Raw genomic sequence first — 26051 nt, 5'->3', positions numbered from 1 at the left:
ACATTTAAACTCAGTTTTTCATCATTCCTGACATTTAATCCTAGTAAAAATTCCCTGTTTTTAGGTCAGTTAGGATCACCATTTTATTTTTAGAATGTGAAATGTCAGAATAATAGTAGAGAGAAGGATTTATTTCATATTTTATTTATTTCACATTCCCAGTGGGTCAGACGTTTACATACACTCAATTAGTATTTGGTAGAATTGCTTTTAAATTGTTTAACTTGGGTCAAATGTTTTGGGTAGCCATCCACAAGCTTCCCACAATAAGTTGGGTGAGTTTTGGCCCATTCCTCCTGACAGAGCTGACAGAGCTGGTGTAACTGAGTCAGGTTTGGCCTCTCTTGCTCTCACACACTTTTTCAGTTCTGCCCACACATTTTCTATGGGATTGAGGTCAGGGCGTTGTGCCACGCCAATACCTTGACTTTGTTGTCCTTAAGACATTTTGCCACAACTTTGGAAGTATGCTTGGGGTCATTGTCCATTTGGAAGACCCATTTGTTTCATCAGATCAGAGGACACAAAAAGTACGATCTTTGTCCCCATGTGCAGTTGCAAACCGTAGTCAGGCTTTTTTATGGTGGTTTTGGAGCAGTGGCTTCTTCTTAGCTGAGCGGCCTTTCAGGTTATGTCGATATAGGACTTGTTTTACTGTGGCTATAGATACTTTTGTACCTGTTTCCTCCGGTCCCTTGCTGTTGTTCTGGGATTGATTTGCACTTTTCGCACCAAGGTACGTTCATCTCTAGGAGACCGAACGCGTCTCCTTTCTGAGCGGTATGATGGCTGCGTGGTCCCATGGTGTATATACTTGCGTACTATTGTTTGTACAGATGAATGTGGTACCTTCAGGCGTTTGGAAATTGCTCCCAAGGATGAACCAGACTTGTGGAGGAGGTCTACAATTATTTTTGAGGTATTGGCTGATTTCTTTAGATTTTCCCATGATGTCAAGCAAAGAGGCACTGAGTTTGAAGGTCGGCCTTGAAATACATCCACAGGTACCCCTCCAATTGACTCAAATGATGTCAATTAGCCTATCAGAAGCTTCTAAAGTCATGACATCATTCTCTGGAATCTTCCAATCTGTTTAAAGGCACAATCAACTTAGTGCATGTAAACATCTGACCCACTGGAATTGTGATACAGTGAAATAAAGAAAAATGTGTGTTTTTTTGTTTGTTTTTTGTTTTATTTTTATTTAACCAGGTAGGCCAGTTGAGAACAAGTTCTCATTTACAACTGCGACCTGGCCAAGATAAAGCAAAGCAGTGTGACAAAAAACAGAGTTACACATGGATAAACAAAAGTACAGTCAATAACACTATAGAAAAGTCTATTTTACAGTGTGTGCAAATGGAGTAAGGAGGTAAGGCAATAAATAGGCCATAGTAGCGAAGTAATTACAGTGTAGCAAATTAACACTGGAGTGATAGATGTGAAGTAAAATAAATAAATATTCTGTCTGTAAACATTTGCTGGGAAATTACTTGTGTCATGCACAAAATAGAAGTCCTAACCGACTTTCCAAAACTATAGTTTGTTAACAAAAAATTTGTGGAGTGGTTGAAAAACCCGTTTTAATGACTCCAAGGTGTATGTAAACTTCTGACTTCAACTGTACCTACTCATTCAAAGGTTTTTCTTTATTTTCACTATTTTCTAAATTGTAAAATAATAATGATGACATTAAAAATATGAAATAACTCATATGGAATCATAGTAACCAAAGAACTGTTAAACAAATCTAAATAAATTGTAGATTCTTCAAAGTAGCCACCCTTTGCCTTGATGACAGCGTTGCACACTCTTGGGCTTCTCTCAACCAGCTTCTGCATTTCCAACAGTCTTGAAGGAGTTCCAACATATGCTGATCACATATGTTGGCTGCTTTTCCTTCACTCTGCAGTCCTACTTATCCCAAAACCATCTCAATTGGGTTGAGGTTGGGTGATTGTGGAGACCAGGTCATCTGATGCAGCACTCCATCACTCTTCCTCTTGGTCAAATAGCCCTTACACAGCCTGGATGTGTGTTTGGGTCATTGTCCTGTTGAAAAGCAAATGATAGTCCCACTAAGCGCAAACCAGATGGGATGGCCTATTGCTGCAGAATGCTGTGATAACTATGCTGGTTAAGTGTGCCTTGAATTCTAGATAAATCACAGACAATGTCACCAAAAAAGCACCATCACACCACCTCCTCCATGCTTCGCGGTGGGAACCACACATGCAGAGAACCCGTTCACCTACTCTGCGTCTCACAAAGACACGGTGGTTGGAACCAAAAATCTCAAATCTGGACTCACCAGACAACAAGAACAGATTTCCACTGATCTAATGTCCATTGCTCTTGTTTCTTGGCCCAAGCAAGTCTCTTCTTATTATTGGTGTCCTTTAGTAGTGGTTTCTTTGCAGCAATTCTACCATGAAGGGCTGATTTACGCAGTCTCCTCTGAAGGGTTGATGTTGAGATGTGTCTTTCTTGAACTCAGTGAAGCATTTATTTGGGCTGCAATCTGAGGTGCAGTAAACTCTAATGAACTTATCCTCTGGAACAGAGTTAATTCTGGGTCTTCCTTTCCTGTGGCTGCCTCATGAGAGCCAGTTTGATCATATTGCTTGATGGGTTTTGCGACTGCACTTGAAGAAACTTTCAAAGATCTTGAAGTAATGATGGACTGTTGTTTCTCTTTGCTTATTTGAGCTGTTCTTGCCATAATATGGACTTGGTCTTTTCCCAAATAGGGCTATCTGATCGGCTCAAACACATTAAGAAGGAAAGAAATTCCACAAATTAACTTTTTAAGAAGGAACACCTGTTAATTGAAATGCATTCCAGATGACTACCTCATGAAGCTGGTTGAGAGAATGCCAAGAGTGTGCAAAGCTGTTTTTAAGGCAAATGGTGGCTATTTTGAAGAATCTTAAATATTCTTTGATTTGTTTAACACTTTTTTGCTTACTACATGATTCCATATGTGTGATTTTATAGTTTTGATGTTTTCACTATTATTCTACAATGTAGAAAATAGTAATGCGTCTTTCTGTATTTTTTGTTGTTATTCTCTCTCTCACTGTTCAAATAAACCTACCATTAAAATTATAGACTGATCATTTCTTTGTCAGTGGGCAAACGTACAAAATCAGCAGGAGATCAAATACTTTTTTCCCTCACTGTATATCTCTGGTTAAAGATTGACGTTTGACGTCTGTTCATGTACTCAATTACTCATGCCCATCCCTATGAAGCTCGCGGCCAAACTCCCACACTGTTTTGGGCTCTAGCAGCGTGAAGCAGATACTGTGTGGGAGTGAAGACTTGCATCTCGCACATCGCAATATCTGTAGTGCTGCTCAAGGCAACATCATTTCGCTGAGTCTACTTTTAATTGAAAATTATGACATTGTTGATTTTAGATGCTTTTTTCATTTATTAGACTATTTTCATCTGTTCAGTGTCTGTTCTTTTGTCCATCTTAATCTTTTATTTTTATTGGCCAGTCTGAGATTTGGCTTTTTCTTTGCAACTCTGCCTAGAAGACCAGCATCCCGGAGTCGCCTCTTCACTGTTAACGTTGAGACTGGTGTTTTGCGGGTACTATTTAATGAAGCTGCCAGTTGAGGACTTGTGAGGCGTCTGTTTCTAAAACTAGAGACACTAATGTACTTGTCATCTTGCTCAGTTGTGCACCAGGGCCTCTCCCACTCCTCTTTCTTTTCAGGTTAGAGCCAGTTTGTGCTGTTCTGTGAAGGGAGTAGTACACTGCGTTGAATGAGATCTTCAGTTTCTTGGCAATTTCTCACATGGAATAGCCTTCATTTTTCAGAACAAGAATAGACTGATGAGTTTCAGAAGAAAGTTCTTTGTTTCTGGCCATTTTGAGCCTGTAATTGAACCCACAAATGCTGATGCTCCAGATACTCAACTAGTCGAAAGAAGACCAGTTTTATTGCTTCTTTAATCAGCACAACTGTTTTCAGCTGTGCTAACATATTTGCAAAAGGGTTTTCTAATGATCAATTAGCCTTTTCAAATTATAAACGTGAATAACTAACACAACGTGCCATTGTAATGCAGGAGTGATGGTTGCTGATAATGGTTCTCTGTACGCCTATATAGATATTCCATTAAAAATCAGCAGTTTCCAGCTACAATAGTCATGTACAACATTAACAATGTCTACACTGTATTTCTGATCAATTTGATGTTATTTTAATGGACAAAAAAATAAGCTTTTCTTTCAAAAACAAGGACATTTCTAAGTGACCCCAAACTTTTGAACAGTAGTGTACATTTTTGGAAGATGATTATGAAAATGTATTTTCTTTTGCTGCCTACATTTTTCCTCAGTCAAATATGGGGAGTCTTATTATGTTACCACCTCTGTTTTTAGATGCTTTCTTTGTAGCAATTCTCCAGTAGCCTAATTTAAAACAAGGCTCTTTCCGCAGCCACAGTAGACCCATGAGTCATGCAAGCGAGAATAATAGCATAGCAAATACAAAATGTTTGCCAACAAGTAGGCAACATACTAGCTTGCTAATTAAGGTAATATTTCAACACATGAAATGGTCTTGAATCATACTTTTCATTTTAATGGATATAACATTTTCCCAGTAATCAATGCTTGTTTCCCTTGTTCATCTAAGGACATAGAATGTCATTGTGATAGTGGTTGGATGGTTTCAAAGGCTGTTATTAAAACACAACTGACATCCTTTTTGCCCTGAAAAAGACATTTCACTTTTTGCCCTGAAAATTACAAGGCACTAATTGGCCACACAAAAATACAAACACCACTTAAGTTGCATCTCACATTCAAACAAAGTAGGGTAACAAAAAGCAGCCATTTACCATCTATGACTGACAAGTGTTGCTCAAAGGTAAATGGTTAGAGCAGTATGGAGTTGGGAGCCTTGACCACTAGAAGCTTCCCTGCAGACTGTAACATAATAGAGACTAGTCATACAGGAAACTTTTCCACTGCGCTGTAGGAGAGATGAAATTCATTCCCCCACTGTCACTTGTCCTGCTTCTTTCTTTTTTGACACTTGTCTTTCTCCTTCTCTCCATCCACCACCTACCTCTCAGGACTCCTTTCAAGGCATTTCGTCTCACCCCTCCCCCTCTTTCCCTGAAGGAGACTTCACACAAGCTCTTTAATGATAACCCACACCATGCCTGGTTGCCCCAGACAACAGAGTGACTGAGGGCTGAGAGCAGTGGCACTGATGATTGCTCAGGACAGGACCTACAATGGGACATGGGCCTCAGGGTCAGACTTTATGGTAGTGGTAGTTTGTCCATTGACCCATGGTTTTAAGCCCATTAGACATAGTGTCTATAGTGACATCCCCACCTCTAGATGTGAGATCTGGAAGTTGTAGTAGCTACTCCCTATATTGACAGCCCACATAACAGTACAGCTTACAGGCTAGGTTACATTTATGACGTTCAATGTATTGCTTCAATGTTCACAGCACTTTTAAAAGTTACCCTAGCTCTGTTCTTCTTCCTCAAAGTCCGACTTGGATCAGGACACTTTTTTTTTCACTTAGAGGCACAAAGGAGGGACTAAGCTCCAGCAGTTGTTTCATGAAGCTAATGTAGATATAATTGCTGAGCTGCTCCCCACTGCCAGTAGTTAGCCAGGCTCACAGAGAAACCATTAGAGTTGCCTTAAGGGTACAGATTGACTGGGACAGAGGAATAGGCAGCTGATGTAGGTCATGGCAATGTGTGTAGTCTAATATGACTCAGAAAGCAGCTAATGGCCTAGTTGTTGGTATTTCACATACTGTTATTATTATGAATTTTGTCTTACATGAAATCAATCTCCTTCTCTCTTGTTGTATTGAGTCCCTCAGTCCTTTTTTTAGATGACGCTGCAAACCAACAATGGAAACTGTAGAAACCACTGCATATATAGCCCCATACCTAGTAATAAAGCAAAAACCTCATGTTCCTAGACTAGAGAATGCAGTTCCCAAAAATGAAGCTACTACTGTACAATACAATGCCTTAGTCTATAGATAACTCTCCTCTCAGATGTGAATGTCTGAATGAGTACTGTCAGTAAAAAATATATTAATTACAACTGCTGAACTGCACTACAATGGAGAATGCACTTATCCAATGTGCACTTATCAGTAGTTGACCGTAGAATAGCCTAGAGCCCATGAGGCTGAGCTTTGCCTGTGTAGTGCTGATCTCCACATAAAGTAGGGTTGGAAAATTCCTGAAAATTCCCATTTTAAGTATTCCCCGCAGCCTATTCCCTCATGACTCCAGAAATCCTGAAAAAACTGAGAATTTATATCTACACTTCTAGTATATACCTGACTCATATGTAATGTGACCTTGCAGACACTGTGTCGGGGAAGCTGCAGAACGACAACATTTACACCATCGCTAAGAGGAACGTGGAGGGCCAGGACATGCTCTACCAGTCACTCAAGCTCACCAATGGCATCTGGATCCTGGCTGAGCTCCGCATCCAACCCGGCAACCCCAACTACACGGTAAAACACCCGCCTAACCTCAACTCTCCTAATTCTGAACTCAGAAGTCACTTACTGTTTTTGTCAGAAGTCTGAAGTGCCAAGCAGAAGGCTCTTTATATTTCCACCCTTCCCTCACTAGAGTACCAGGCAAATAAACACTTTTGTGTTTTGTAAATGCTGTAGTCATTGCGTGACCTTCATGAGTAGACTTAGTCTTTAATGGAATGTTTGAACCCAGGAAATAATTGATAGCCCTTCTCACTGAGACAGCACCTTCGCTACACTCCCCTGTAATGAAGTGCATGTTACATCCAGGAAGTGGTACCTAGAGATGGTTTATGGAAGTAATACAAGTTATCAACCTTTGTTTTACACAAACCCAGCTATATCATGTTCCCTTATCATATGTTTGAAGGAACCTGTTCATCATTGAGGACTCATTGGGAATGACATGTCCTCTGGCAGAGTAATGGGTGACCTCGGCAGCAGACGTGCTGCTTGGTTAACTTTTGATCCTCTAGATTGGCTATGAACAAGGTCAAAAGACCCATATAGCACTGCAAAATAGCTCCTAAATACAGGCATGGTCAGGTTGCGGTTGCGTTGCGTTGGTCATGGTCAGGTTGCGTTGACCGTATTACCGCCACACTGGCGGTCACGAGTCATGAAGGCAGTACAATTCCAGGTCACCATTTAGTCACGGTAAATGGTGACGGTGATGACCTCTAATATAAATAGGAGAGCCAGCTTTCTATTGCCTAGGCCTACTATATTTATTTCTCAACTTTCCTAATATTAAGCACATTGTTTATATTTACAACAAGAGTATATAGCCTACATGGCTGGCATGAAAATAAACGTGGAAAAGCATCCTCCATTCGCTTTTTAAGTGCATAGATGACATGTGTTTTTTCCCGCTGACCCTGATTCGATACAGGTGCATAATAATGGTCCATTCAAAATCAAAACAAATTTCACCCATGCTATTTAGGATATCTAAAGACAAGATTAAAGCAAGAATACTGATGGGTGACAATATTAGCCTATAACTTGTGAATTATATATTATCACTTGTGAATTTTTTTATTTTATTTTTTATTTCACATTTATTTAACCAGGTAGGCTAGTTGAGAACAAGTTCTCATTTACAACTGCGGCCAAGATAAAGCATAGCAGTGTGAACAGACAACAGAGTTACACATGGAGTAAACAATAAACAAGTCAATAACACAGTAGAAAGAAAAAAAAAGTCTATATGCATTGTGTGCAAAAGGCTTGAGGAAGTAGGCGGATAATTACAATTTAGCAGATTAACACTGGAGTGATAAATGATCAGATGGTCATGTGCAGGTAGAGATACTGGTGTGCAAAAGAGCATGATGCCCAGCATAAGAAACTAATCATAGTCATACTAGAGGTCGACCGATAATGATTTTGCAACACGATACCGATTATTGGGAGGACCAAAAAAAGCCAATACCGATTAATTGGACACTTGTATTATTATTATTATTTATTTTTTAAAATATATTTATTTGTAATAATGACAATTACAACAATACCGAATAAACTTTTATTTTAACTTAATATAATACATCAATTAAATCAATTTAGCCTCAAGTAAATAATGAAACATGTTCAATTTGGTTTAAATAATGTAAAAACAAAGTGTTGGAGAAGAAAGTAAAAGTACAATATGTGCCATGTAAAAAAGCTAACGTTTAAGTTCCTTGCTCAGAACATGAGAACATATGAAAGCTGGTGGTTCCTTTTAACATGAGTCTTCAATATTCCCAGGTAAGAAGTTTTAGGTTGAGGTTATTATAGGAATTTTAGGACTATTTCTCTCTATACCATTTGTATTTCATATACCTTTGACTATTGGATGTTCTTATAGGCACTATAGTATTGCCAGTGTAACAGTATAGCTTCCGTCCCTCTCCTCGCCCCTACCTGGGCTCAAACCAGGAACACATCAACAACAGCCACCCTCGAGGCATCGTTACCCATCGCTCCACAAAAGCCGCGGCCCTTGCAGAGCAAGGGGAACTACTCCAAGTCTCAGAGCGAGTGACGTTTGATACGCTATTAGCGTGCACCCCGCTAACTAGCTAGCCATTTCACATCGGTTACACCAGCCTAATCTCGGGAGTTGATAGGCTTGAAGTCATAAACAGCGCAATGCTTGAAGCATATAATTGTTCCTTTGCTGTCCACATCACCGTCAAACTATCATGGTTCAAACACCCAAGACAGTTGTGAACAGGGCACGACCATGCCTATTCCCCCTCAGGAGATTGAAAAGATTGGGCATGGGTCCTCAGATCCTCAAAAGGTTTGACAGCTGCACCATAGAGAGCATCATGACTGGTATGGCAACTGCACTGCCTCCGACCGCAAGGCATTACAGAGGGTAGTGTGTACGGCCCAGTACAATACTGGGGCCAACTTCCTGCCATCCAGGACCTCTATACCAGGCAGTGTCAGAGGAAGGCTCTAAAAATTGCCAAAGACTCTAGCCACCCTAGTCACAGATTGTTCTCTCTGCTACTGCAGGTCAAAAAGACTTCTTAACAGCTTCTACCCCCAAGCCATAAGACTCCTGAACAGTTGATCAAATGGCTACCCAGACTATCTGCATTGCCCCCACCCCCATTTTTAAGCTGCTGCTACTCTGTTTATTATCCATGCCTAATCACTTTACCTCTACCTACATGTACATATTACCTCAATTACCTCGACTACCCGGTGCCCCCTCATATTGACTCTATACCGGTAACCCCTGTATATAGTCTCACTACTGTTATTTCATTGTTGCTCCTTAATTATTTGTTATTTTTCTATTTGTTTTTATTTATTTATTAGTTGTCTTTTTTATTTATGTCTTTTTTTTACTTCTGTTTATTTTATATGTTCCAGACGTTTGGTATATTTATTTCTCGCACAAAATAGAATAGGTCGACCTTTGTACTATGGGGGATAGTAGATTGACATAGGCTAATGCTTTTGCTGTTCGTTAGGTCTACTCATCTTGTTGGCTGACGAAAAGCAAATGTGAACATTTCTTCCAATATCTTTAATATACACCTTGGAGTTGGGTAAGGATGCACGAAGTTGCGTCCCCAATGTGTTTATCTTCACTTGTAGCCTGTGAGAAAGACCCGATCACGTGATGGAGTGAGCGGTGCTCATGGAGAAGGGCACAACGGCCACGCAAAAGGCTTTTTTTTAAGAGTGCATTACGGCCACACAAAGGGATTCCGGTGTGAAATTCTTGGCATGCCAAGAATCAAGTGCTTGTCAAATTGTGAATGAGTGACTGATGTAGCGTGTACAGCCTGAGCAAAAAAATAAAATTCAAATCGGCATCATGCAGCCTTATAATGTATTAAAAATCAAAACTTATAGCCCAACATTTGTAGAACTAAAGTTATATTATTAACTCTAAATTAAGCATATAGAAATACCTATTTCTTTGTTAACCGCTCAACACAGAATAGCCGCATGTGCGCACTCCTTCAAATCGTTTAGAGAAAATATTTTTTCAATTTGATTTAACTTTGTTAATTTGTATTCATCAAATCAAGGTTTATTTGTCACGTGCGCTGAATACAACAGGTGTAGACCTTACAGTGAAATGCTTACTTACAGGCTCTAATCAATAGTGCAAAAAAGGTATTAGGTGAACAATAGGTAAGTAAAGAAATAAAACCAACAGTAAAAAGACAGTGGAAAATCACAGTAGCGAGGCTATATACAGTAGCGAGGCTATAAAAGTAGTGAGGCTACAGGTTAGTCAGGCTTATTGAGGTAGTATGTACATGTAGATATGGTTAAAGTGGCTATGCCTATATGATGGACAGAGAGTAGCAGTAGCATAAAAGAGGGGTTGGCGGGTGGCGAGAAACAATGCAGATAGCCCGGTTAGCCAATGTGCGGGAGCACTGGTTGGCCAGGCCAATTGAGGCAGTATGTACATGAATGTATAGTTAAAGTGACTATGCATATATGATAAACAGAGAGTGGCAGCAGTGTAAAAGAGGGGTTGGGGTGGCACACAATGCAAATAGTCCGGGTAGCCATTTGATTACCTGTTCAGCAGTCTTATGGCTTGGGGGTAAAAACTGTTGAAGCCTTTTTGTCCTAGACTTGGCACTCCGGTACCGCTTGCCGTGCGGTAGTAGAGAGAACAGTCTATGACTGGGTGGCTGGAGTCTTTGACAATTTTTAGGGCCTTCCTCTGACACCGCCTGGTGTCGAGGTCCTGGATGGCAGGCAGCTTTGCCCTAGTGATGTACTGGGCCGTACGCACTACCCTCTGAAGTGCCTTGCAAATGTCTTACCAGGCAGTGATGCAACCGGTCAGGATGCTCTCGATGTTGCAGCTGTAGAACCTTTTGAGGATCTCAGGACCCATGCCAAATCTTTTTAGTTTCTTGAGGGAGAATAGGCTTTGTCATGCTCTCTTCACAACCGTCTTGGTGTGTTTAGACCATTCTAATTTGGAACCAAGGAACTTGAAGCTCTCAACCTGCTCCACTACAGCCCCATCGATGAGAATGGGGGCGTGCTCGGTCCTCCTTTTCCTGTAGTGCACAATCATCTCCTTACTCTTGGTTACGTTGAGGGATAGGTTGTTATTCTGGCACCCACCCGGCCAGGTCTTTGACCTCCTCCCTATAGGTTGTCTCGTCGTTGTTGGTGATCAGGCCTACCACTGTTGTGTCGTCTGCAAACTTAATGATGGTGTTGGAGTCGTGCCTGGCCATGCAGTCATGGGTGAACAGGGAGTACAGGAGGGGACTGAGCATGCACCCCTGGGGAGCTCCAGTGTTGAGGATCAGCGTGGCAGATGTGTTGCTACCTAACCTCACCACCTGGGGGCGGCCCGTCAGGAAGTCCAGGATCCAGTTGCAGAGGGAGGTGTTTAGTCCCAGGGTCCTTAGCTTAGTAATGAGCTTTGAGGGTACTATGGTGGTGAACACTGAGCTGTAGTCAATGAATAGATAGCATTCTCACATAAGTGTTCCTTTTGTCCAGGTGGGAAAGGGCAGTGTTGAGTGCAATAGAGATATGCGGTATGCAAATTAGAGTGGGTCTAGGGTTTCTGGTATTATGGTGTTGATGTGAGCCATTACCAGCCTTTCAAAGCACTTCATGGCTATGGACATGAGTGCTACGGGTCTGTAGTCATATAACTTCTCTGGGATATGTGGGACGCTAGTGTCCCACCTAACCAACAGCCAGTGAAATTGCAGGGTTCCAAATTCAAAACAACAAAAATCTCATAATTAAAATTCCTCAAACATACAAGTATTATACACCATTTTAAATATAAAATTCAAATTTTTCCAGCCACAGTGTCTGATTTCAAAAAGGCTTTACGGCGAAAGCACACCTTGCGATTATGTTAGGTCAGCGCCAAGTCACAGAAAAACACAGCCATTTTCCAAAGGAGAGGTGTCACAAAACTCAGAAATAGCGTTAAAATTAATCTCTAACCTTTGATGATCTTCACCGGATGGCACTCCCAGGACTCCATGTTAGAAAATACATTTGTGTTTTGTTCGATGAAGTTCATCTTTATGTCCAAAAACCTCATTTGAAATTAGTGTGTTATGTTCAGAAATGCATTGTCTCAAACAAACATCCGGTGAAAGTGCAGAGAGCCACATCAACTTACAGAAATACTCATCATAAACATTGATTAAAGGTACAAGTGTTATGCATGGAATTATAGATAAACTTCTCCTTAATGCAACTGCTGTGTCAGATTTCAAAAAGGCTTTACGGCGAAAGCACACTTTGCGATGTTAGGTCAGTGCCAAGTCACAGAAAAACATACAACCATTTTCCAAAGAAGGAGAGGTGTCACAAAACTCAGAAATAGCATTGTAAATATTCACTTAACTTTGATCTTCATCGGAATGCACTCCCAGGAATCACAGATAAATGTTTGTTTTGTTCGATAAAGTCCATCATTTATGTCCAAATATCTCCTTTTTGTTTGCGCGTTTAGCCCAGTAATCCAAATGCACAGTGCGCGTTCAGATGAAAAGTCAAAAACGTTATATTACAGTTCGTAGAAACATGTCAAACGATGTATAGAATCAATCTTTAGGATGTTTTTAACATAAATCTTCAATAATGTTTCAACCGGACAATTCCTTTGTCTTTAGAAATGAAAAGGAACGCAGCTAGCTCTCACGGCCGCGCACCTGACTGAGCTCATGGCATTCTGCCAGACACCTGACTCAAACAGCTCTTATTCTCTCCCCCTTCCACAGTAAAAGCCTGAAACAAAGTTCTAAAGACTGTTGATATCTAGTGGAAGCCTTAGGAAGTGCAATATGACCCCATAGACACTGTATATTGGATAGGCAATGACTTGAAAACCTTCAAACCTCAGATTTACCACTTCCTGGTTGGATTTTCTCTCAGGTTTTTGCCTGCCATATGAGTTCTGTTATACTCACAGACATCATTCAAACAGTTTTAGAAACTTCAGTGTTTTCTATCCAAATGTACTATTTATATGCATATTCTAGCTTTTGGGCCTGAGTAGCAGGCAGTTTACACTGGGCACCTTATTTTACTTTTTTATTTTTATTTATTTCACCTTTATTTAACCAGGTAGGCTAGTTGAGAACAAGTTCTCATTTGCAACTGCGACCTGGCCAAGATAAAGCATAGCAGTGTGAACAGACAACACAGAGTTACACATGGAGTAAACAATTAACAAGTCAATAACACAGTAGGAAAAAAAGAGAGTCTATATACATTGTGTGCAAAAGGCATGAGGAGGTAGGCGAATAGTTACACTTTTGCAGATTAACACTGGAGTGATAAATGATCAGATGGTCATGTACAGGTAGAGATATTGGTGTGCAAAAGAGCAGAAAAGTAAATAAATAAAAACAGTATGGGGATGAGGTAGGTAAAAATTGGGTGGGCTATTTACAGATGGACTATGTACAGCTGCAGCGATCGGTTAGCTGCTCAGATAGCAGATGTTTGAAGTTGGTGAGGGAGATAAAAGTCTCCAACTTCAGCGATTTTTGCAATTCGTTCCAGTCACAGGCAGCAGAGAACTGGAACGAAAGGCGGCCAAATGAGGTGTTGGCTTTAGGGATGATCAGTGAGATACACCTGCTGGAGCGCGTGCTACGGGTGGGTGTTGCCATCGTGACCAGTGAACTGAGATAAGGCAGAGCTTTACCTAGCATGGACTTGTAGATGACCTGGAGCAAGTGGGTCTGGCGACGAATATGTAACGAGGGCCAGCCGACTAGAGCATACAGGTCGCAGTATTCATCCAAGCTACTCAATACTGCACAAGTTCCCAAAGAAGTTAAGCAGGTTGCCTTTGTGTTCTTGGGCACAGGGACTATGGTGGTCTGCTTGAAACATGTTGGTATTACAGGCTCAATCAAGGACATGTTGAAAATGTCAGTGAAGACACCTACCAGTTGGTTAGCACATGCCCGGAGCACACGTCCTGGTAATCTGTCTGGCCCCGCAGCCTTGTGTATGTTGACCTGTTTAAAGGTCTTACTCACGACGGCTACGGAGAGTGTGATTCGTCGTCCGGAACAGCTGATACTTCATACTATAAAATAATGTCATGGAATTCTAAGCAAATCTGGTCTGCTGAATGAACTAGTGTAGCCCATAGCCATAGCCAGATGAGGACCTAACATAAGGACAACTCAGTATGCTATTCTATTCTTCGGAAATAGACTACATTTTCTTCATATCATGCTTCTTTAGACACATCTAAAATAAATAATGGATTGTGTTAGCCCATCAAAGCAGTTGAGAACAAACACTTATCCTATGACATCCGGGAAGACTGATAATATAAAGTGAGCTATGGTGATGGCCATGGCTATTGTTTTGTTTTGTGCTCCCCATACATAGATAATGCCCAGGGGTTATTTCATTTGACCCTTGCACAATAACTGCTGTCCAAGGTAGTAGAGTTCAGGTAACAGTTCATATCAACCTTTCAAAATGGTCAAGGGCAGCTGTGTCGGGGCCAATTTATTGGCAGAAGCATCTCAGACAAATAGCTTTTGGGCAACATCATGGAACAGGTATAACATATGGACCAGGCCATAATAACAGGAGAGCGTTCCAGTACACAGTGGTCAGTTTATTAGGTACACCCATCTATTACCGGGTTGGAATTCCCTTTGCCTCCAGAAGAGCCTGAATTCATTGGGACATGGAAACGTTGCTTAGTTGGTATCAAGGGACCTAACATGTGTCAAGACAACTTTCCCCACACCATTACACCATCTCCACCAGCCTGTACTGTTGACTCCAGGCAGGAAGGGGCTATGGTTTCATGCTGCTTACGCCAAATCCTGACACTACAGGAACAGGGATTTGTCAGACCAGACAATGTTTTTCCACTCCTCAATTGTCCAAAGTTGGTGATTGCGTGCCCACTGGAACCACTTCTTGTTGTTTTTAGCTAATAGGAGTGCAACTCGGTGTGGTCGTCTGCTGCAATTTCCCATTCATGACAAGAACCGACAAGATGTGCGTTCCGAGATGCTGTTCTGCACACCAATGTTGTACTGCGCCGTTATTGGCTATTTTTGGCCCACCTGATAGCTCGCATGATTAATGCCATTCTCCTTCGATCTCTCATCAACAAACTAATTTCACTCACGGGACTGCCCCCTACTGCATGTTTTTTGTTTGTTGCACCCATTCTCCGTAAACCCTAGACACTGTTGTCCATGAAAAGCCCAGGAGGCCGGCCATTTCTGAGATACTAGAACCGGCGCGCCTGGTACCGACGATCATACTACGCTCAAATTCGCTTAGGTCACTCGTTTTGCCCATTCCTAACGTTCAATTGAACAGTAACTGAATGCCTGTCTGCCTGCTTTATATAGCAAGCCACGTCCACATGACCACTGTCTGTAGGCGTGAACCCTTTTCGTGAGAAAGGGTGGTCTGTCTAATAAACTGGTCACTGAGTGTATGTCTACATGCTAGTATGCATTAATGTTGTAGAGTTTTTAAAGCGGTAGTATGGATGTACCCCCACACATTGACTCGGTACCGGTACCCCCTGTATATAGCCTCGTTATTGTTTTATTTTATTTTTTACTTATTTAGTAAATATTTTCTTAACGCTTTTTCTTGAACTGCATTGTTGGTTAAGGGCTGAAATGTGATTTGATAGAAAGTGAGACTTAAAAAAAAAAAATCTATAATGCTATCATATTATGGTGTTCACAATAATTGTTAGAATGAAAAGAGTGCCGAAAAGCAATTAAACTGTTGTGCAGTAGAGAAGGTGAAATGTACTCAGACTTATTGAGCTGAAATGTAACCTATAGTTTTTCCTATCCTCTCTTCCAGCTGTCCTTGAAGTGCCGGGCTCCTGAGGTGACCCAGTATGTCTACCAGGTGTACGACTCAGTCCTGAAGAACTGAACCTTCCGTCCGTCCACTCACCACCCTCCACTCCACACCTCGCCCCATGAACAAACAGCAGCTGTTAGCGTTTTAGTCATGTATTATTCCTTTCCCTCATTCCTCTCCACCATCTTTACCTCCATGGGAGAATGTGACATCCCCACTCCATCCTAAACTAAATGTCTTAATGTCGTAAAACGTGGTTGATGGTGAAGCTCTCCAAAAAGAAGAAGAAATCTTTCATATTCACTAAGCCATCGGTCCCACCTCTTTGTACTGTATTGCCAATATTGGAAAGTGTAATATCATATATGTTTTGTGTCTATTTTTTATGCTTGTTCTGCTTCCATGGTACTTTTCCTACTTTCCCAACCGTTCCACAAGAGATACTTGATTTGGTGCCATCTTCCAGGCCTTACTGGGGCGGACGTTTCCAGTTGAACCAGTTGCTACAGTATGTCTCCATGATGCAACAAGTACCATTCTGGGCCAAGATGGCAGTAGTGAGAGGCAAGAGCGGGAACATGAAATTGTCAGGCTGCCATAATTTTAATGCATTAGTGGATGTCATTCTCTACTCATTTTAGTAACCACTATGCTGACCACTATTTATGATGGCTATTATTACTTGTTTGCTCCAGTCTGTGCCATTGTTCTTTTTTATTGATACTTGCAGGTAGCTGATAATTTCAAGCTTCTCAACGCTTTTCTGATTGCTTGACCTGCAGCAGCCATCAAACACAGTTATAGTCATTCCTAGATTTCCAATAATCCATGTCCCTTTGCTGATTTTGTGTTGCAGTATTAATTATTATGCCAATTGTGAGTGTGGCATGAGTTGTCCATTCTGTTATACTGTAATCATTTTATGTTGATTCCAATGAGATTATTTGTTATTCTTTATATGTAAGATAGTTATTGATATTCCATTTGCAGCTGTTCCTCCAAACAAAACTAAACCCTAAACCTTGGGTCAAACCCAAAGCCAGGGTCAATATCAGTTGCTATTTTCATAGTAGATAACAACCCCATACTGTCATCAATTACATACCTACTGTACGTGTTTGTGGTGTTCTGCAGTTAAAATCACCTCCCTGGCATTGCTTTATCCTAAACATGGAGGCTATGTAGTGCTTGCAGGCCACCTAATGACCAGGGTCCCCCTTCTATGATTATACTGTGCAGTGACGTGGTGTAGTTTGTAGACCTAAAGTTCTGTACGACTAATGAAAGATGATTATTATATTACTACCTTGTAACCCAGAATTAGTGTGCTTGTATTCCATAACAGAAAAACATTGGCGCTATATTCCAGTTATGTACCAAGTCCTTGTGGAAGTTGTATTAATAAATGTATACAAACTGATGTGATTTTAATATGCCATATCTCTATGACTAACCATGCTTGCTAGACCTCTGGTAGTTGAGCTCAAACATTGTTGATCATTTTATTAATTATTTTTATTGAAGTCAATGTAAAGTGCAGTCTGAAGGGTACCAATTGTGTTTGTGACTTCAGCTTTCTAATTTTATTGTTGCCACGTGCTGATGTGCCTGTAAACCTGCATGGAAGCGGTGTCCATTGCTCCCCAAAAAATATTTGCTGTCTGTTTTCCTCATTCTCAAAACAACACTTGGCTACAGGGGATGGTCTTATCTTTGCCCAGAATTTGACTGCATGTATCCCAAGCAAGATATTATAAAGGTGTATTTGGGTGTAGCTTTCCCATCCAGAACTTGTTTGAGAATAAATATTTAATGTACTTATAAGCCCAGCAACCAGGAATAAGCCTAAAGAACGGCTGTAGTAAGAAGTAATATAATTATTCTCCTCAAGCTAACCTATTGATACTGCATCACTCCTCGTCGTCAAGGTGGCACTGTATCCTCTATTTCAATAAAATGTCCGGTATAAACGTATGCAGTGCCTGATGTTTCACTCATTTGTTCACGATCCATAATCACACCAGAGGTAATATGACCAGTGTATGACACACAGCCAAAGGCCAGCCATAGCAGTGTGTAGTCCACAGATGCTCAGAATACAGAGTGACTCGCTCAGAATCAAAGCTTATTTCCCTTGAGATGCTACTGATGTTTTAGGTGTTTGTTTTTTTCCTTTGGAGGGTAGGCATTTTCACACTGACAATGTCAGTCTGAATCAGCATGTTGATTTTGTTACAGTTGTGTGTCTGGGGGAAATACAAGCACAATGGAAGTTACAGTCTAGAGACCAGCGATATCAGTGTTGGAAAAAGTGTTTCACACTGGATTTCCAACTCTTTACATCATCTGCATTGTGGGGATTGGGAAGAAGTCTGGCTTGAACTAAAGAAATTAGCAGAGCTATAGGCCTAGAGAATATGGCTCTGGTAATTAGTTGCTCTAATTATCTTCAAAATAGACACAACTCAGTCAATAAGACCCCCCCCCCCTAGTTCTCTCTGTTGACACGGCAAGCGGTCCTGCTGCATCAAGTCTGGAACCAACAGGAGCCTGAACAGCTTCTACCCCCAAGCCTCTATGTAGTACTTTGGGCCTCTCATAGTCTGATCTGGACTTGGGGACTGTGAATAGACCTCTGGTGGCATGTCTTGTGGGGTATGCGTGCATTGGTGTCCGAGCTGTGTGCTAGTAGTTTAAACAGACAGCTAGGTGCAGTCAACATGTCAATACATGCGCTGCTGCTACTTTTTATCATGTCACTTTATTCCTAGCTATATGTACATATCTACCTCAATTACCTCGTACCCCTGCACATCGACTCAGTATTGGTACCCCCTGTATATAGCCAAGTTATCGTTACGCATTGTGTATTTATTACTTTTATTACGTTTTGCTTTTAGATTATTTATATTTTCTTTCACTCTGCATTGTTGGGTAGGGCAGGTACATAAGCATTTCACTGTTAGTCTACTCCTGTTGTTTATAAAGCATGTGACATAACATTTGATTTTATTAGAGGAAGAGGCGAAGCGAAAGGTTTAACTTCTTATGGCTGAGGGGCAGTATTGAGTAGCTTGGATGAATAAGGTGCCCAGAGTAACTCCACTAGATGTCAACAGTCTTTACAACCTTGTTTCAGGCTTTTAATGTGAAGGGGGAGTGAATAAGAGCTGTTTGACTAAGGGGTCTGGCAGAATGCCATGAGCTCAGTCAGGTGCGCGGCCGGGAGAGCGAGCTGCGTTCCTTTTCATTTCTAAAGATAGGAATTGTCCGGTTGAAACATTATTGAAGATTTATGTTAAAAACATCCTAAAGATTGATTCTATACATCAATTGACATGTTTCTACGAACTGTAATATAACGTTTTTTACTTTTCGTCTGAACGCGCACTGCATTTGGATTACTGGGCTAAATGCGCAAACAAAAAGGAGGTATTTGGACATAAATGATGGATTTTATCAAACAAAACAAACATTTATTGTGGAACTGGGATTCCTGGGAGTGCATTTCGAGGAAGATCATCAAAGGTAAGTGAATATTTATAATGCTATTTCTGACTTCTGTTGACTCTGTATGGCTTGTTTTTGTGCCTGAGCGCTGTACTCAGATTATTGCATGGTGTGCTTTTTCTGTAAAGCTTTTTTGAAATCTGACACAGCGGTTGCATTAAGAAGAAGTATATCTTTAATTCCATGTATAACACTTGTATTTGAGCATTTCTGTAAATTGATGTGGCTCTCTGCAAAATCACCGGATGTTTTGGAAGCAAAACATTACTGAACATAACACACCAATGTAAACTGAGATTTTTGGATATAAATATGAACTTTACCGAAAAAAACATGCATATATTGTGAAGTCCTATGAGTGTCATCTGATGAAGGTCATCAAAGGTTAGTGATTCATTTTATCTCTATTTCTGCTTTTTGTGACTCCTCTCTTTGGCTGGAAAAATTGCTGTTTTCTGTGTCTAGACACTGACCTAACAGTTTATCTTTAAAATGGTGTATAATACTTGTATGTTTGAGGAATTTTAATTATGAGATTTCTGTTGTATGAATTTGGCGCCCTGCACTTTCACTGGCTGTTGTCAAATCTATCCCGTTAACGGGATTTCACACGTAAGAAGTTAACTCCGACCAAAATCTGTCCAGGAAAATAAGCACACGAAGTGAGGAATTTTTGTATGGAGGTCAGTTGCTAGGTTTCTATCCAATTGGTGAAGGATTTTAATATGAATATTCTAAAATCTTCATAACAAAATGCACACTTTCCCACCAGAGATTTGTTTCCATCAAATGTACTTGTTGCGGATAAATGGCTGTGCGTGATGAGGTAGTGCACACATACAAACAAATTGCTGTAAATTCCCATTTACAGGATAAAACAGTTAAATGGGTTAAGTTAAGTTAAATGGGTTTCCATCTTCATTTCATTTCATCGTCATTCTTCATTCCATTTTCAACTCTACCGATGGTTTTGTCACAAAAAATATATAATTACATATTGAATCTGCCCACTCTGGTACTGGCATATGCGCCTTAGCCAACAGATTACAGATATAGTGCGAGTATAGGCATAACCGCGGAAAGTAAGTGTGCTAGCACCCACAGAACATTTTTACAAAGTATTAATATACAGTACCGGTCAAAGGTTTGGACACACCTACTCATTCAAAGGTTTTTTCTTTATTTTTACTCTTTTCTACATTGTAGAATAATGTGAAGACATCAAACAAATGATATAACACATACAGAATCATGTAGTAACCAAAAAAGTGTTAAACAAATCAAGTTGAGTCACAAAAACCATCAAGCGCTATGATGAAATTGGCTCTCACGAGGACCGCCACAGGAAAGGAAGACCCAAAGTTACCTCTGCTGCAGAGATTACTGCACCTCAGATTGCATTCCAAATAAATGCTTCACAGAGTTCAAGTAACAGACACATCTCAACATCAACTGCTCAGAGGAGACTGCATGAATCAGGCTTTCATGGTCGAATTGCTGCAAAGAAACCATAACTAAAGGACACCAATAAGAAGAAGAGACTTGCTTGTGCCAAAAACACAAGCAATGGACATTAGACATGTGGAAGTCTGTCCTTTGGTCTGATGAGTCCAAATTTGAGATTTTTGGTTCCAGCCATTGTGTCATTGTGAGACTCAGAGTAGGTGAACGGATGACCTCCGCATGTGTGGTTCCCAACATGAAGCATGGAGGAGGAGGTGTGATGGTGCTTTGCTGGTGACACTGTCTGTGCTTTATTTAGAATGTAAGGCACACTTAACCAGCGTGGCTACCACAGCATTCTGCAGTGATATGCCATCCCATCTGGTTTGCGCTTACTGGGACTATCATTTGTTTTTCAACAGGACAACGACCCAAAACACACCTCCAGGCTGTGTAAGGGCTATTTGACCAAGAAGGAGAGTGAAGAAGTGCTGCATCAGATGACCTGGCCTCCACAATCACCCAACCTCAACCCAATTGAGATGGTTTGGGATGAGTTGGACAGCAGAATGAAGGAAAAGCAGCCAACAATGTGGGAACTCCAAGACTGCCGGAAAAAACGTTCCTCATGAAGCTGGTTGAGAGAATGCCAAGAGTGTGCAAAGCTGTCATCAAGGCAAAGGGTGGCTACTTTGAAGAATCTCAAATCTAAAATATATTTCAATTTGTTTAAACTTTTTTTGATTACTACATGATTCCATATGTGTTATTTCATAACTTTGATGTTTTCACTATTATTCTACAATGTAGAAAATATTTAAAAAATAAAGAAAACGCTTGAATGAATAGATGTGTCCAAACTTTTAACTGGTACTGTATATATTTATATATATTTTTTTTTTAAATAAATTTTTTTAACAAAAGTAGTGCACTGGGCCTTTAATACTATTAAAGGCCCAGGCCCAGTGCACTACTTTTGTTTAAAAAATGTATTTAAAAAAAATATATATATATAAATATATACAGTACCAGTTAAAAGTTTGGACACATCTACTCATTCAAGGGTTTTCTTTATTGTTTTATATTTTCTACATTGTAGAATAATAGTGAAAACATCAAAATTATGAAATAACACATATGGAATCATGTAGTTTATTAGCAGACCGATATAGCCGTCTGCAACACAGGCGAAAACCTTTTTAGCAGGCACTCGGAGCTCCCGAGTGGTGCAGCGGTCTAAGCCACTGCATCTCAGTGCGAGAGACGTCACTACAGACCCTGGTTCGATTCCAAGCTGTATCACAACCGGCTGTGATAGGGAATCCCATAGGGTGGCGCACAATTGGCCCAGTGTTGTCCGGGTTAGGGTTTGGTCGGGGTAGGCCATCATTGTAAATAAGAATTTGTTCTTAACTGACTTCCCTAGTTAAATACACTTTCATAAAAAGTTTGGATGAAAACCTTATTTATAGCTAGGTTTCCATCCAATTGGTGACAGATTTTCTTGCGAATATACAAAAATCTGCACAAACATAATATATTAATTTTCCCACCAGTGGTGTGTTTCTATCCAATGGACTTGCTGCGGATAAAAATCAGTGTGTGATGAAAAGCACACAAAATGTACTTTTTCACATGTTTTCATGTACCGAATTAAAATCTAAAGTTTAACTATACCGATAGTTTTGTCACAAAAACTGTTGCGTTGAATAACATATGTGCCTACTCTGGTCTTGGCACATGCGCTCTAGCCTAGGGTTTCCCAAACTAGGTCCTGGTAGGCTGTGCTTGTAGGCTAGTTTACATTATGAGACTATTATGGATAAGCGAGAGTATTTGTTTTGTCAAACAACAGTCAAGCATCGATCATCATGCCACCAGAATAAGACCCTTGATATTTACTGTGAAGTTCATAATTTATTTAATCTGTAGCCTAATAAACTGCATGGTTTGAAGAGTCATAGTGGGAGGACCACACTGTCAGGGGTGTGTACGGGAGGCGAAGTCAGATGCAGGAGAGCAGAGTGTAATAAACAGGCACACTTTAATTCCGGTCCAAAAATGACAGCACATAAGAACAATAACATGCCAAAAACACGGAACATGGCAAAAGTATAGCGCTTGACAAAATCCACATAACAATAAACAATTACACACAAAGACATGGTGGGGAACAGAGGACTGAATACATGCAGTAATTATGGAATGAAAACCAGGTGTGTAATGGAACAAGACAAAACAAATGGATATATGAGAAATGGAGCGGCGATGGCTAGAAAGCCGGTGACGTCGATCGCTGAACACCACCCGAACAAGGAGAGGAGCCGACTTTGTCGAGTGAAAATTGACCTTTCAATGCACCAGAGATTTCTCATCACATCTCGACACGGTTTTATGGTCACACAAACTGAAACTGTTCAATGGAATAGAGACTTTTTAAAAAAATGTATAACTAGTTTGACTTGTTTACAGAAATGTAATATTGTTTTGAAGTCAACAGATTAATTTAAGGTTACTTGCGTAACCCCGGTTCTCTAATATTATCAGTGAGATATCTCACTGTGGTATTCACCAGAATCTCTCAGTAACTCGAAGAACCAAAAATAGTGGCGAATGAGGGAGCCCTTCCCCTCATACTAAAGAGCCACCCTCCCACCCTCTGATCTTTCTCGAGCATGCCGAACTTCCTCATACTCTTGCGAGTAGAGGAATGATGTGAAATATCTCGCTCTTAATATCAGAGAACCGGGGTTACGCATGTAACCTTAAGTTCTCTTTCAATTATTAGTTTGATATCTCACAGTGTGATATGGCCAACTCCCATATCGCACATGCTCTCCGAAGCCAGGCAGTCCCACATATCAATTCTGAGATGCCCCAACACTGAGGACAGTATGCGCTAATGAAGGTGCAGTGACATCTAGTCGGTAGAACCTCATAAAAGTATGAGGACCACACCATATCACCCTCCTTCCTTGCTCCTGGCCTGCCCTGCCTCTTCCACCAATCCAATTGTTTCTTATGGACAGAAAAGAGCAGAGGCTCTGAGCTGTCAGATCAGGTCCATTGTCTACTACTTGCGCACATATCATTGTGTGACTCCAAGGTTACTTTGATATGATGGTTATTATATCAATATTTGCACATTAAGGCATTTCCACCACCATTTCTTGCATAATTCATTTTGCTGACAAAGATCCCACCATGTCGAACAAACAAATGATATGTCTGCATTTCTAAAAGTTTACTGAAACTACCTGTTTCCATCACAGCTGTCATGATTTATTTTAATAAGGTATGACCTTACTCGCATAAAAACTGTGGATGGAAACGTGGTTAGTGAGTCGAATTTGATCAATATAAATGCTTATTAGCGCATCGTGGAACACACCTTCCACACCGTTCATTATTTTCCATATGAACATATTATCCGTTAGGGCCTACCTATGGCCTGTTGTTTACAAGCATATCTCCCCTCTCATTAGCTAGAATGGTCCCATTTGCTCTCGCCTCCTTCAGCCTGCTTTCCATCTTTGAGGACACGTAATTCAATTGTTAGAGCGGTCACTTGACTATCTTGTCAATATAATAGACGATCTTTGGTTCACATTAACTGGCTGGCTACATCGCATGATGCGTTGTGTGGTGGGGAGTCGACTCCAAAATAATCGATTCCTTGAGTCCTTACCCGGGGACTCCCATTTCTGGGTGTCAAGCTTCAAGCTTTAAACTCCTACGGTTCAGTATTTCTGCAACTGAGGAAACTATTTTCCGTAGTCTACTTGGAGAACACAAACTGTCGCATCTTTCACAGCAAAGAAAGAGCGAGTTAGCGAGTGAGAGAGATGGGAGGGGCACAGCAAGGCATGCCGGCCACCAGACAGACACTCAGAACTGTGCATCGGTAATCAAAATATATAGGCTATAGGCTATCGCAATTTATTGACTTGCAATGTCTAGCGCCAGTTCACTAAAGTAGGGGCTATCAGTGAGTAGGCTGAGCTATTCAACACAACAGACCGAAGACCAAACACACACAAGCGTTTTTCATAGCGGGGAGAGAGAGGATCCTTTCAGGCAGAGAGACAGTCAACCGTGCATAGGCTATATATTGGTCATCTGTATCTAGCAATGCCTCGTACATTCACCAAAAGTATATTAAAGTATATATTAGGTTATCAATGAGTATAGCTAAGCTATTCTTCATAGTGCCAGTGAATTGAAGTTGAACATCGCAAAATGAATCAGTTTAATTAGGCCTAAATGTGCATTTACAAAGTATTGCCTATAGCATATTTAATGGGTGGCCGTTGATGTCCTAGGTCAGAACTCTCTTACCCTGTTCTTAGAGAGCTACCTTCCTGTAGGTTCTCTCTCCAACCCCAGTTGTAACTAACCTGATTCAGTTTATCAACCAGATAATTGTTGAATCAGATACACTAGATTAGGGTTGGAGTGAAAACCTACATGATGGTTGATCTCCGCGAACAGGGTTGGAGAGACCTGTCCTAGGCAATAGATAATCCCCACTAAACTTTTTGGAAATGGCTAATTCACTTTCTCATCCATAAACACAGTCAAATTCAGCAGGATGAGGGGCATTGTTATTAGGAATGACGTCTAACAGGGATGGATCGCTAAAATAATGATTAAGATCACTCTTCATCCATTTAACTATTATGGGGAGACCTAAGCTTTTGGCAGCCAAGCATGAGTTATCAGTGTAGCCTATTATTCTGTATACCTCTGGCCCTTCTTTGGACACTGTGTTAACTAACCTCCAGATGAGCTTCAATGCCATACAACTCTCCTTCCGTGGCCTCCAACTGCTATAAAACGCAAGTAAAACTAAATGCATGTTCTTCAACCGATCGCTGCCCACACCTGCCCGCCCGTCCAGCATCACTACTCTGGACGGTTCTGACTTAGAATATGTGGACAACTACAAATACCTAGGGGTCTGGTTAGACTGTAAACTCTCCTTCCAGACTCACATTAAGCATCTCCAATCCAAAATTAAATCTAGAATCGGCTTCCTATTTCGCAGCAAAGCATCCTTCCCTCATGCTGCCAAACATACCCAAACATATGTTTGTTTATTCCGTGTGTAACTCTGTGTTGTTGTATGTGTCGAACTGCTTTGCTTTATCTTGGCCAGGTCGCAGTTGCAAATGAGAACTTGTTCTCAACTATCCTACCTGGTTA

The 26051-nt window shown here is 40.7% G+C and overlaps 1 protein-coding gene across 3 annotated transcripts in view; it reads left to right on the top strand.

Annotated features, from left to right (window-relative positions):
• Positions 1–17867, top strand: part of LOC110537549 (AP-2 complex subunit beta) — an 84139-nt gene extending 66272 nt beyond the window's left edge. For all 3 annotated transcript variants that reach the window (XM_036937506.1, XM_021623673.2, XM_021623672.2), the window contains 2 exons: positions 6373–6527; positions 15891–17867. In XM_036937506.1, the coding sequence (XP_036793401.1) occupies positions 6373–6527; positions 15891–15965 (230 nt within the window). In that variant the 3' untranslated portion in view covers positions 15966–17867. The remainder of the gene's footprint in view (positions 1–6372; positions 6528–15890) is intronic.
• Positions 17868–26051: the final 8184 nt, after the last annotated feature.

Source organism: Oncorhynchus mykiss, chromosome 12 (genome assembly GCF_013265735.2).
Source record: "Oncorhynchus mykiss isolate Arlee chromosome 12, USDA_OmykA_1.1, whole genome shotgun sequence".
Classification (NCBI taxonomy): Eukaryota; Metazoa; Chordata; class Actinopteri; order Salmoniformes; family Salmonidae; genus Oncorhynchus; species Oncorhynchus mykiss.
The sequence above is the reverse complement of the archived record's forward strand: the minus strand, read 5'-3'. Positions and strand labels throughout refer to the sequence as shown.